This window comes from Schistocerca serialis, chromosome 5, assembly GCF_023864345.2.
Source record: "Schistocerca serialis cubense isolate TAMUIC-IGC-003099 chromosome 5, iqSchSeri2.2, whole genome shotgun sequence".
NCBI classification, from domain to species: Eukaryota; Metazoa; Arthropoda; class Insecta; order Orthoptera; family Acrididae; genus Schistocerca; species Schistocerca serialis.
The window spans coordinates 601,382,625-601,397,673 of record NC_064642.1 but is presented as its reverse complement, the minus strand read 5'-3'; the positions used below and the strand labels follow the sequence as shown (position 1 = coordinate 601,397,673).

Genomic DNA, 15,049 nt, shown 5'->3' with positions numbered 1-15,049 from the left:
TCGTTGTCGGTGTTGGTCTGCTGTCGATTCTGATTAGAACAACCCGGTCACTGAACTGTTCACAGTAACACACCCTCTGCCCTACCTTCCTATTCATAACGAATCCTACACCTGTTATAACATTTTCTGCTGCTGTTGATACTACCCGATACTCATCTGACAAGAAATCCTTGTCTTCCTTCCACTTCACCTCACTGACCCCTACTATATCTAGATTGAGCCTTTGTATTTCCCTTTTCAGATTTTCTAGTTTCCCTACCACGTTCAAGCTTCTGACATTCCACGCCCCGACTTGTAGAACGTTATCCTTTCGTTGATTATTCAATCTTTTTCTCATGGTAACCTCCCCCTTGGCAATCCCCTCCCGGAGATCCGAATGGGGGACTATTCCGGAATCTTTTGCCAATGGAGAGATCATCATTACACTTCTTCAATTACAGGCCACATGTCCTGTGGATACACGTCACGTGTCTTTAATGCAGTGGTTTCCATTGCCTTCTGCATCCTCAAGTCGTTGATCATTGCCGATTCTTCCGCCTTTAGGGGCAATTTCCCACACCTAGGACAAGAGAGTGCCCTGAACCTCTATCCGCTCCTCCGCCCTCTATGGCTATTGTGATCAAAATGCCCAACGGGCGTGTGCTATGTATGCTGCTCGGTATCCTGGACGACATCATCCAAGTGTCCGAACCGTTCGCCGGATAGGTACGTTATTTAAGTAAACAGGAAGTGTTCAGCCACATGTGAAACGTCAACCACGACCTGCAACAAATGATGTTGCCCAAGTAGGTGTTTTAGCTGCTGTCGCGGCTAATCCGAACATCAGTAGCAGACTAACTGTGCGAGAACCGGGAATCTTAAAAACGTCAGTGTTGAGAATGCTACACCAACATCCCCGTAGCATATTTCTATGCACCAGGAATTACATGGCGATGGCTTTGACCTCGTGTACAGTTCTGCCACTGAGCACAAGAGAAATTACGGGACGATGACAGATTTTTTGCACGCGTTCTATTTAGCAACGAAGCGTCATTCACCAACAGCGGTAACGTAAACGGGCATAATATTCACTACTGGGCAACGGAAAATCCACGATGGCAGCGAGAAGTGGAACATCAGCGACTTTTGAGGGATAGTGTATGGTGCGGCATTATGAGAGGAAGGATAATTGTCCCCCATTTTATTGATGGCAATCTAAACGGTGCAGTGTATGCTGATTTCCTACGTAATGTTCTACCGATGTTACTACAAGATGTTTCACTGCATGACAGAATCGCGATGTACTTCCAACGTGATGGATGTCCGGCACATAGCTCGGCTGCCGTTGAAGCGGTAGTTTATAGCATATTTCATGACAGGTGGATCGGTCGTAGAAGCACCATATCATGGACCGCACGTTCACCGGATCTGACGTCCCCGGATTTCTTTCTGTGGAGAATGTTGAAGGCTATTTGGTATCGTGTTCCACCGACAACGTCTGACAACATGCGTCAGCGCAATATTAATGCATGTGCGAACATTACGGAAGGCGAACTACTCGCTGTTGAGAGGAATGTCGTTACACCTATTGCCTAATGGATTCAGGGTGACGGACATAATTTTGAGCATTTATTGCATTAATGTGGTATTTACACGTAATAACGCTGTAACAGCATGCGTTCTCAGAAATGATAAGTTCACAAAGGTACATGTATCATATTGGAACAGCCGAAATAAAATGTTCAAACGTACCTACGTTCTGTATTTTAATTTAAAAAACCCCCTGTTGCCAAATGTTGGTCTAAAATTGTGAGCAATATGTTTGTGACTATTACAGCGCCATCTATCACAAAATTAAAAAAGGGGTCCAACTAAAGCATTCATATTTCTTTACGTACTACACAAATATATAATATATAATTTGGGTTCCTATTTTTAAAAAACGCAGTTGATATCCGTTTGACCCATGGCAGCGCCATCTAGCGGGCCAACCATAGCGCCATCTGGTTTCCCCCTTCAAGGTAGACAAGATTCATTCTTTGAAGTTTTTTCGTTCGACGCTTATTTCGTGAGTTATTTGGTCCGGTCACGATCAATGGATCACCCTGTATATGTGCCCGTCCTGTGGCTTTCTGAAAGGCAAAGCATTGGGAAGCGTCTTGAGCTGTATGAGTCTATCGTACAGTGGTACCATACAATCATTAACAACAGCGTTCTGTTGTTAATTGTCTCCCAAATATGACCGTCACTGCAATCAAAGGAGAGGGCAAGTTTATCTCTGTCTGTGTACGGTCTATTCAGTGATAGAGCGTTTAATAATTATTGCATGCATTATCAGTCCTAATACACAGCATGTCAGTTATTCAGTGCAGTTTTAATGCAGTACACAGCGAACCGAGTATGCTACTGTACCTTTTACCATCTCATGTAGGCACTTATAACACAAACAAACCCTTGGCATATTTTCTTTTAGCGATCTTTTATTAATGCTCTTGTTTCTTTTACAACAATTTTGTAAAAACCTTGCTTTTTCTTGTCAATGTGGCCACCATTGATTAGCTTTGAATCCAGGACTCAAGGAATTCTGAGAGGTGTTCTTAAAAATTAAAACATTTGCTCAGTTTAATGTGATTTCAAACTATATTTTTGAAGCCCGACAGTACTGCCGGTCGACTGTAATTGTGTTATCTGCCAGACTGTGTATTCCCTTATTTGGAGCAAGCTTTCATTTAGGGTTCTAATCGTTATAGAAAGCTTGAGTGGTTCTTTTCAAGTCTGCTATATTCTTTGAATAATTTTCTGTGATGCTCATTTTTATGATCAGCCCACTGTAATTTTATTTACATGGGTGTCCATGGTTACCCATGTGGTCTGTTGCCTGTTTTTGAATTCTGGCCTGACTGTGAGGCTGTTTCTATTTTGCAACACAGCTCTCCTTCAAGCTCCGACATTAATTGTAAAATTACTTTTCTGATATGTTAATAAATGGGAGTTTTAGTAATTATGATCACTTACAGCTCAACCCAGCCCTACCACAACCTATTACGTCATAGTATAGTAATGTAGCTCCCAAATGGTTGTCTTTTCTTGTCGGGGTTTGTCTAGGATATGATCAAGGTTGGTAATAGTGGGGTACAGTTAATTGTAGTGAGTCATTCTCTTTGTCCTGTTTTACCTTGGCTCCCCCTTGTTCTTCACGACTCAAATCAAGTTGTCATTTTTCTTTAAATGGCCTTTGATTAAGTTACTTATGGGCAAAACTAATTTTCATTTTATTCTGCTGACGTTTGGAAAGCCTTTGCAGGCTGAAGGAATGTTATATTTTTATCTACATGATACACACAAGTTATTTTAGAGCAAGTTCTGCTGCATATTATTCTTGCCCAGATTTGAGATAGTTTATTGTATCACTGTTGGGCCGATATACAGTTTCGAATTTTTGTGTTATTAGATTACTTAAGTGTTTATCCAGTAGTTGAGCATAAATATTTTGGTATTCGTATGTACTCTAGTGTTATAATTTATTATTTAATGAAGAATAGATTATTTACAAGCCCACACCTGCTCAACCTCCAACCAAACATCACTCACATCCAAATCCTGCGGCACAAAATTTATATATGAGAATCATGCAAATCATTGTTTTACATTAGCTGTTATCTTTTGATTTGCATTCATTACGACAATGCATCACACTTACTCTGGTGTGTAATTTCTCTGATGTGGCCGACTTCACTAGTTTCACGACGGCGTCAATTGTCTTAGGAGAGTTCACGAAATGAACGCCCTTTATTCTCCGGCAGTAGGCTGTCTGCAAAGGAAAAAAAAATCAGTATTTGGTTCAAGTGGACTTTATTTGCATTCTAGACAAAAGATAAAGGCCGCTTTCATCAGTAAGAACGTCACTAAATAATGCAAAATATGAGAAGAAATAAAATATAAATTGTAAGAAATGATTACAACCTTAGAAGAAGAAGATTACATCAGGGTTGCGTGTGCATATAATAGCTCTGTAGCCCTGTGCATAAGTTAATACCCATCCGAAATTTTCGCAATCAGCTACGTAGAAGATGTAGTTTAAATGGGATGAATCTTTTTCAAATAACATTACTGAGACCTGTAGGCCTGTTCGCAGAGAACACACCTAGTCCTATCACTTTCAATGCGGAAAAAAATGCACTCAAAGCAGCCTAGGTGTAGATGGCGCAAGTGCAAACCCAGTCGTAGCAGATGGTGCAGTCTGACAGTGGGAAGGCCTCATCTACAGCCAACGAATTCATCTTATGATTGTTGGTCCGCTTGTGCACAACCCTCCCCCTTTTTTGTAAACACAACACCTAAGGTTCGTGATGCGCAGTCAACTCAGAATTGCCGGTATGTAATTGAAAATATACTTCTTGGAGAACATATGTTTTCCTAGAAATCAAGAAGGAAAATTTGATTACTGTTTTTTTAAATGAACTTTAAGCCTGATAGGCGTCTCAAAGTTGGTACAGTGCTCTCCAGATTAACGGATGAGGAATTTATGACTACAAAATGATGCATGGATCACAATTACTTTTATTTATTCTGATAAAGACAAAACAGATGAAAAACAGTGGCGAATGTTACATAATAAGTGCTTGGCACATCTGACATAGATTCTGGAAGGGAGAGATGCTAATAATCTCACAACTGAATTAATTGTAATCACAAATGCCCAGAGGCTCTTGTCACCTTAACTGAGAACAGATAGTACTCAAGAAGAGAATACGTCACACCTGCGGATGGAGTTGAAAGTATACTCTTCATTGATTTGAAATCTCACAACTGAATTAATTGTAATCACAAATGCCCAGAGGCTCTTGTCACCTTAACTGAAAACAGATAGTACTCAAGAAGAGAATACGTCGCACCTGCGGATGGAGTTGAAAGTATACTCTTCATTGATTTGAAATGCAAGTCTTCAATGTGCAGTCTGAAGTGATTAAAAAGTTATAAAATGACTTTTAGTTTCACTACACATCATCTCGTAGTTGCTGATCGATCTTAACATAGTGCTGTAGGTGGAGGCTAAAATGGTTACAAGTTCAGCCATTTGTGCCACCAACGACCTCGTCAATGCCGAAGTACAGATTTTCCCGAAGCTTCTTTAAGCTTCTCAGTACATCTGCTGTGATGTCGTCCGGCCATTGGAGGGGCACTGTAGCAATCGACGTTCCGGACGATCCAGATGAACAAGAACATTTTCCAGAAGACGTCTAAGATGAAGTTGATGGTGAAATGATTGCCGATCGACAGTTTTTACAAGGAAACCTCCATCGCTGCGCTTTTCATCTCTTGTTAACTTCAGATTGACTGTGCTCCATATCTTCTGAGCACCGACTGATGACAATGCTCCTAAGGACGTGCTACTTCCCTTCCTCCAGTTGGTTAACCAATAATTCTCGTCCTAACATCTAACAGAGTAGAAAGTCCCTTCACTCTCTCTCTCTCTCTTTGCGATCAGTGAAGTAGTCTTCGTCAGCACAGCACAACCTTTGTGCCTAACCTACAGCTTATTTCAGTCAGCCAACCCTTATGATTCCTACGTCGCATAAAAATTAGCTTTTTTGCATAGTAAATGCGTCCATTGGCGTCTCACATTTTCAAAGGCCCAAAACTGTGTGTCCGCCTTTCATTTCTGGTATGTTCGTCTCTACTATCCTGTGCTTTCCAAAGAAAAATTCAGCATTCTACACTGGAGGACAATAGTGCCTTCTGCTAGGAAGTGTTCCTTCTTAGTCCATTTCTTGGTTGTAAAACGTTTTCACCAAAGGTTTGTGATGCAGGAGATTTTGTCTGTCACTGTCTATGAAGCTCGAAATCCCAGGATGGCTCTGCAGAAGGCTGACAGATCGCCAATGAGCTATTGGCATATGGTCTGGTCCTTCTGAAAAATGGCTTTAAGGTTAGCGGCCGACGTTTACTGCCATGCACCATCCAGAATGCTTCCAACGTTCTCTCCCTTCTACAAGGCATGAGTCTTTCATTACGATGATGCGTCAGTTTCGTGGCTGTTTCCGGAAAACGGTCGCAACACATAGCTTATGTATCCATAAGGTAAAAACTGATAAACGAAAGTGCCGCAGGTGTAATGACCAAGGCGTCTGGCTATGGAGCAGAGACCTTCTGTTTGATTCCCAGTTGCATTCGGAAACTTTTTATTTTTTCCCGTTTCGAAATTGCTAGGCACACGAGAGTTAATGAGATGAATAAACCAACAGGGAATAATAACTAGAAAGGCAAATAAATTTCTCCTATGACTCTGATTAGTAAATAATCAAAAATTCAATTTACACTGCCTCCTTGATTTACTCTGTTACATACCGGGTGATCAAAAAGTCAGTATAAATTTGAAATATTAATTAACCACGGAATAATGTAGATAGAGAGGTAGAAACTGACACACATGCTTAGAAAGACATTGGGTTTTACTAGAACAAAAAAAGAAACTAAGTTCACAAAATGTCTGACAGATGCGCGTCGTTTGGTGATGACCGTGTGCTCAGCCGCCATTTTCGTCATGCTTGGCCTCCCAGATCCCCAGACCTCAGTTCGTGCAATTATTGGCTTTGGGGTTACCTGAATTCGCAAGTGTATCGTGATCGACCGACATCTCTAGGGATGCTGAAAGGCAATATCCGACGCCAGTGCCTCACCATAACTCCGGGCATGCTTTACAGTGCTGTTCACAACATTATTCCTCGACTACAGCTATTGTTGAGGAATGATGGTGGACGTATTGAGCACTTCCTGTAAAGAACATCATCTTTGCTTTGTCTTACTTTGTTATGCTAATTATTACTATTCGGATCAGATGAAGCGCCATCTGTCGGAAATTTTTTGAACTTTTGTATTTTTTGGTTCTAATAAAATCCCATGCCATTCCAAGCATGTGTGTCAATTTGTATCTCTCTATCTACATTATTCGGTGATTTATTCAGTTTTCAAATTTATACTGATTTTTTGATCAGCCGGTATAATCAATTTGCTTCAAACAGCTAGGTGGTTGGCATTTGGCATATAAACATTCGAAGCAAAGACACTTAGAGAGAAAGAATTTTTTCCCCAGAGGACTTCGTGCCCTTCTTACGCAACTCAGGAAGTGTGGTGAACGACAGGGAGGCTATGTCTAAAAGTAATACACTTTCACTTTTGTTCAACAAAAACATGAGAAAATACTACTTAGCTTCTTCATTTGACTCCCCCTCATACATTTACCTTTTGTATCTACGTTTTTGTTTATCTTCCACAGTTGTTTAATGTGTCCTCTACTAGGCACATGACAAACATTCAGATGACATTCAAAGTTGTCCCACACTTCTTGAAATGCGTTTGGATTTAATACTGCAGTTACTGCTGTTAGTACGCTGTGCCACATGTCATTTTTGAAAGGAGAGACATTCGTGGGGTCTTTCACAAAATCCCACAACAATAATTCCATACTGTCACATGAGGAAACTTTGGGGGGAGGGGGGGGGGGCGCATTGGTCTGTGCTCACCGTAAGGAACATCTATCGTTGAGGCAGCTCTGTGTTAAGAAAATTACGCTGCCCAATCTTTGGACAATCGCACCTATTGGAATGGATGTCGTAAACACTGGTTGTTGCTGTGCTATCGCCACCTCTACTGGGTGCATACTGGTCATTAGAAGTGCTAGGCCTCTACCAGCCGCCCCGTGAATCGACAACATAAGTAGGTCGCAAGCTTAAAGTCACTCTATGTTTCTAACTACATTCCCATAGAATACATAATGTAATCTGATGAATCACGTAGACGCATCCTATACCGTGGCGTCAAGATCTGTCAACCAGAATTACGGGTTTATTACTATTGTGTAATTTCACAACAGTCCGCTCCGATAGCTGAGTCAGTGACACGGATTGTCGTCCTACGGGGCAGGGTTCGATTCCCAGCTGGGTCGGAGATATTCTCCACTCAGAGACTGGAGGTTGTGTTGTCTCCATCATCATTTCATCCCCATCCGGAGCGCAGGTCGCCAAATGTGACGTTGAATGTAATGAGACCTGCACCGAGGCGGCCGGACCTGCCCCGCAAGGGGCCTCCCGGCCAATGACGCCAAACTCTCATCTCCACCACATAACAACAAATTTTGTCAGTATTTAATTTGTCAAAATTATGACAGCAACAAACACAGGAGCCTGACTTAACGCTGACCAATATATGCATAAACTCTACCGAAATGGTTCTTCGATCATGTCTCACTTTCATTTGGAATTTGAAATGGGACAGCAACAATCTCCAAGGGATTAATAATTTTGCCCTGTGTCAACAAGTGTCTATGAACTTGTGCTTTCCAGCATTTTCCTGCTTCTGGTTTCCAGATTTTTTAGGTGGATAGGATTCTCTGAATGGACGCTGTGCTAGCAGGGGGGAAGAGAAGAGACCCTAAGAAAACATTAGTAAGAATACGTTAGTGTTTTGAATAAATTACTCACAGAAATTTAAAGTGAACTATTAAATCATAAATATTTAATATAATAAGAAAAATCAGTAGAAAGTATAATAAAACCAATTTTACTTACTGGGTTGGTGTTTTTAATATCTGGGTTTTCCTGAAGCCTGACAAACACATTTCGGGAGTTGGATTTGCATGACAGAAAAAACTTTCCACTTTGTCACGTGTTATCTCAGTTTACTTGGGAAAGAATACCAGAGGATGGACATGAGCTCTGCTTCCTCTAAATCGTGCATTCATTACTTCCCTATACTTTTAAATCGCTGTACTTTACTCACTGAGCCATAGAGACTCAAAGAGGTTTTTTTCAACAGTTAAGTGAGCACATTATGTTCCATTCTACTGCAACAAATCACGAGCATACTACCGGTTCATAATGCAGGAATTGACGCCAAAGAGTTTCTACTAGATGAGACTGCAAATAAGATGTGTCAATGGAGGTGATCGTGGGATTACATTAGGTTTAGGGTAAAAGGAAACTCCTAATCGCTTTCCTCCCTAATCTTGACCGAGGCACCAGAAAAAGTATTCGGCAACAAAGTTAAAATGACAGGAAACAGCAAAAAACTGAAAACACATGAAAGCAAATAAATGACGTGATACCTCATGTCACAACAGTTTATGCTCACTTGATAGATAGGTATTGGTGATAAAAAGCAATAAGTAGCGATAATCAAGCCTGGAAACATTAAAGCTAAACAAAATGTATAAATCTGACGCCCTAGAAGAACAGTACGGAAACGCAATATGATTTGTTAAGTTTGATATAGAAAGGTGAGAAACACATTTATAATGTGCTTCCACAGCTAATTCATACTGATATTATAAGGTGCCGCTCTCCCCCATTTTGCATTTAATTCCGAAGGGGTCACCGGCATGTGCTCATCTCCGTCCCATGTGCAAAATTGCTCATCTCTTTAGTGTAGTTTTTTTTAAAAAAATATTCGGGCATCTTATTTTAAATAAAAGTTGAAAGTGTTCTTTCCTTGTGATTTTGATTTTAAGAAATTCCCGCCTGTTCTCTATTTTAAGTTTAGATTCTATCTTGCCACTGTGTTGAAATGAAGAAAGGAGATCCACTTTAATCACTGGCAGTGTCGTGGGTTGTTCAGATAGTAGTATATCTCCTTCCCTACTCTTCAGAGGAATATTTAATGTGAAACTCAAGTAGTTATTTAAGATGTAAAATGTAAATAACGTCTCATACTCGATTACTCCTGCGATTATACCTGCTCTAAGTGTGATATCTTTCAAGCTGGGCTAAAAGCGCTAGTTTTGTTTGACCCTCTCACTGTTTAAGGGAGCGTCTGCTGTACATGTTGTAGCGTACAACTTACGCTTACTTGTTGTCGCCGACAGCTGGTGACCGAGGTCTCAGACTGCCAGCTTTCTTGTGCCCCTATCTGAAGTCCTGGTAAGTTGTAATTCTTTAATATATAACGTCTTTGACCTTTGTAATCGTTTTAAAACTGGCAAAAATATGTAAAATGTTTAACATCTAGTATTTGTAGTTCAATAATTTTTCTTGCAGAAGATTAACACTTTTCTCTTTTTTAAAGAGAAAAGGAAACTTTGACAGTTGTGCATTGTTACTGATTTGGTAAAGAATTTCTTGTAGCTGAATACATTTTTGGAGAAGGTAACAATAACAAATAACATTCAATGATTTTCCTTAGTCCTTTTTATAGAATGTGGCTGTTTCTGTCATCTAACTAGGTACACACCAGTATTGGGACAAAGCAGTTTCTGCGCCAAAGTACCATTATCCAAGACGGCGGCCATGACCTTATCAACTGACAACAGTTCATGACGTCATCCAAGATGGCGTCCATGATATCAGATGATTCAAAAATGGTTCAAATGGCTCTGAGCTCTATGCGACTTAACTTCTGAGGTCATCAGTTGCCTAGAACTTAGAACTAATTAAACCTAACTAACCTAAGGACATCACACACATCCATGCCCGAGGCAGGATTCGAACCTGCGACCGTAGCGGTTACACGGTTCCAGACTGAAGCGCCTTTAACCGCACAGCCACACTGGCCGGCAATATCAGATGATAATGCAAGTACTGGTGTTAAAGTGCCACACCCACTGCCATGCCGCCCCCCCCCCACCCCCCCAGATGGGAAGTTCAAATTCCATCAGGACAATGTAACCTCTAGTAACCCAAGAAAATGGCGGGAAAGAAAGGTCACTTGGGTTACCTCCACTACCTTAGTCATCTGATGGCCACCTCTTCCTAGGGATTGGAGGGAAAAGGACTTGGCTTGTGCTGGACATAAGTCTTTATTATTTTGCATGCACCAATTAGAGGCAGTACCACTATCCAGTGTGTTCACCACGAGCTCCGGACACCAGCTGACCTAGTACACAGTACTGCTGCCAGGGGTTGCTCTCATCTGTGACATAATCCAAGATGGTGGGGGGGGAGAAAGGCGGGAAACTGTGTGTTCACCATGAGTCTTAGTGGTCCAGTACACAGTACCACCACCAGAGGCCGCTGTCGTCCCTTCCATGACATAACCTAGATGGCTGTCTGTTGGTGGAGAGGAAGGGCCTCATAAAAGGAAATTCAAGGGCATATTGTTTATTTATAGAAAAAAAGTTTGTGGGGGCTGGATTTCTCTTCCTCATCATTCTCTCCTGCTTGGAAACATGTAGGTCTTATAAGAGGTTTCCTTCTTCACACATATGCAAACGTTCTCACCGCTAGGTAGAGACGCCTATACACCAGCACAAAGGATGTCATGTGAATGTATCGAGCATTATGATTGACTCTTATCGAATTTACCCTTCTAATTACTGCTGCAGCAGGTGTGGAAGCACCATCCACCTTTTCTTTCTTTCTGCACTCAAGACTTTCAGAGGCAATAAAAAGCTATTTTAGACAGATCGCCATACTGCACCGACAATTAAACCCTGAAAAGTGCCCTTACATATCTTCAGACATGGAAAGGTTCTTACTCATTTACACGGCTCTCCCACTGAGTAAAGAAGATTGAATATTAGAGCTAGAAACCGATCTCTAACTAGAAATATATCACTGCATACCATGTCTATGTAGTAAACGTACAATTCGAATCCTGTGCCAAATAAGGTCACCCATTTTACATCATTCGTATATATACCACGAAGACTGACAGCACGATATATACTCTTCACAGCACTAGATATTTTCCCACAGCCAGCCGACACAAGTCATCCACTCCCAACATGCGACCAGAGCGCCCTCAGTGGACCGAAGTCACTCTCAGAACTGTTCTATACTTCGGGCTCGGTTTCCCACAGCACAAACGCGTTACTGTTTCTGGTCTGAACCTGCTTCCTTGCTTGCTCGCTTTTCTGCACCCATCTCCAGACTCTGGGATTACAAGAACACATGTAATTTCGCATGGTTTGCTAGAATATCACCCACTTCTCGATATCAAGCACACAGCAGTATCCTACCGATCGCTTGTGCAACATAATTCCGAAGATATGGAATGGAAATTATTTCTCTACAAAACCAAAAATTAGCTAGGTAGAACTTGCTGTAAACCATAGAGTAACTAGAAAATTATCCCGCCTGCAAAGACTTTTAGGTGAAAAATTCTCGACAGATGAAAAATAGATTAAACTGATATTTTCTCTCTAGAATACTGATGCCACTGGTTAACAGATTCCAAATCATCCCTCTAATCTGCAAAGACAAATAACGTGTTTCTCATGCCTAGAAAACTAGCAAACTTGTCTTCCACATGCTAGATGCACACACCACAATCGATCTTCTCTCAGCTAGATAAAGGCGCGAAATGTCCAGAAGCAGTCAACTGAACAATTTACATGGGAGGGAGTAACGGCTCAGTGCAAATGTACCTTCATATTCAATCCTCTCAAATTCCATGCGATTACGAAAGCTATCCCACACATACTAAGTAATAGTTCGCTATTCGTCTGTCTAGAGGCCAACATGGTTTATTCATCTACTTTCCTACACTCCAACGGGCCTCTCCATTCTGCCGATCCTACCGTTAATGGGAAATGTGAATCATTCCCGCACAGTTCACCGGCGCTGCGGGCCAAGGTCGCACAGGTAGAATCATTATCGTAAGAAATCGGTAAAATATGTATTTCATCCCTATACTTACAACTAAATGTTACAATCGCGGTCTCCGCTGAATGACATTTGACAGTGATCGAAGTATCAGCAATACACCCTGTTGACAGCTGCGGCTCTGTAAATAGAAATATCAGTACCATTATTATGACCTGACATACTCTTTCCTTTGCTATCACAGTACTTGACCTCAAATCCATACCTTCGTTACAAATATACATAGTCATTCCCTTTTGCACATGTCGGAACACAAATGCATACTTTATAAGCCTGATGCTCAAGGTGAAACTATCGCACACCCCTTACTACTAAGTATAATACATCGTCAATAACTGATCGCTGGCGATACGAAATAATACTGACCGAAAATCAGTGATGGGTCGACATGTCTCATACGTTTTTCTTGCGAGTGCTACCACCGTGTCTTGGAAAGAGAGGTTTAATCATCTTACTTAAAAAAAAAAAATTCCAAAAATTACTGTATGTTAAAAATGGCTTTATTAATCGAGGTATGTCAATACCTCTGAATGAAATGGTTTTTACAGACAAATTCTGTGACACTGGATGTAGACAGAGATCGCTGGAGTATATAGCATCAGACCAACGCATCGCCAACTGTGTAACCTTGTAATAAAATTACCGCATTTTGAAAGCGATTCAGCTAAGGAGCATGGTATGAAACAGGTATTAGCAACTCCCTGAAGACACCGCCGCTATGTATTTCTCCAGTATTTGTAACACGTTCTGTCTCTTTGCAATGTCAGAGGTTTGGTGATATATCCACTGGGCTACAGGCAATGGTTGATTGAGAATGATCACAAACAGTAGTAGATGGTGTGATGATTGAGCTCGTAAGAAGTGTCCACTAGCTTTCCAGATCCCAAGTGCTATGCTATATGCTAGAAATGATGTCTATGATTTGGAATCAAGTCTTTCCATTCAACCCCATACCTGTATCGCATCCTATGGAGAAGTCCATTAATGATTACAGCCAGTAGCGAATCATATTTCTGGCACTCTCATATATCGAGACGAGTCACCTTTCTCGAACCCATCTGCTACAGTAAAATTCCCGCCTCGTTTCAGGTAGCCCGTATGCATCCTGCAACTGCCCGTCAAACTCTACGCTAACATCCCTGCAGCTTTGCGCACGTGATCGTTCGAGTGTAAGTAGGAACTGGATTAGGCGTCAGAGAAAACTATACCTACCACCTCCTGCAATCTGTATAGAAACAGGCGAAACTGAGTTACTGCAATAGAACTGTGTTTTGACCATTCAATGGAAACGAAGACTATTCCTGCAACATGACGTAGTATAAAAGACAGTACAGGAACTGGGAGAAGAAAGTGGATTTTGCTGCTGCATTGTGGTGCTTCTCCAAACTACATACAAGTACTATTACAAATCCACGTCGATTCACATCCATATCCCAAACCAGCTATCTTCGTTATTCTGTACCATCCATCAGAGAAAAATTACAAACTTCATCCGATAAATAACTAGATAAGATTTTTACCACACCTCCCTCTTCCCATACATCGAAAAAATACCACTGTGTATATGCATCGAGCACATGTGACTATCGTTTTAAATATACAGGTATTGATCAGCTGCACAGACCATTTTAAAGTTCCATCGCCTGTACTCTAGGAGAATGATAGCATCTTGCAGGCTATATTGTAAGTCGCAAGAGTTGCCCCCTGTGGCCCTGTCTCGTTGTTTGAAAGATTATATTTTTTCAGCTCTAACACGCTTTGTACACTGCCAAACATTTTGTTTTTCTTACATGACTTCGAAGTCTGTGCCACGTTTTAAATTGACATTAATGCACTCTGATACACTGCCTCTCGCAGACAACAAGGACATCACCCAAAAGTACTGTTATCCAAGATGTGGCACTGTGACGTGGTGGACGTCATTCAAGATAGCTGCTGTGACATCAGCTGATGGTGCGATTGACGTCATTCATTAAGACGTTCTGATCCATGGCGTCTTCCAAACAACAGGGACATCACACCAAAGTACAGTTGTCTAAGACGTCACATTGTGATGCGATTAATGTCATTCAAATACCTGCCATTACGTCAGCCGATGATGCGAGTAGCGTTACCCAAGGTGGCTGGAAAGTGCCACTCCCCCATGCCAAGCCCACTTGGCGGGAAGTTTGAATTTTTGAGGCTACCTCTAGATGTCACACTTTGTAAATTATATTGTTACTGTTGTTACCATAACATACCTAACACACTGGATTATTTTAAATAAAAGTCGTATACAACATAGGGAAACAGAAAGAATTGTACGTCATTGGCATGGGTTATAAAGTACATTTAAGCTCATCTGTCACATTGACTGAGTAGCTGATGTCTCTGCATTCTGTTTCAAGTGATTCTTCATATTGCAGTAATTTACGCGATCACTGTTTCGATGCTAGCCATCCCCAGAAGGTGTCCACCCTCCACAAAACTCCTTC

The 15,049-nt window shown here is 41.3% G+C and overlaps 1 protein-coding gene across 1 annotated transcript in view; it reads right to left on the bottom strand.

Annotated features, from left to right (window-relative positions):
• LOC126481590 (alpha-tocopherol transfer protein-like) overlaps positions 1–15,049 on the bottom strand; it is a 178,350-nt gene that overhangs the window by 34,580 nt on the left and 128,721 nt on the right. Inside the window, exon 5 of the mRNA XM_050105450.1 lies at positions 3,680–3,790. Coding sequence (XP_049961407.1) covers positions 3,680–3,790 — 111 coding nt within the window. The remainder of the gene's footprint in view (positions 1–3,679; positions 3,791–15,049) is intronic.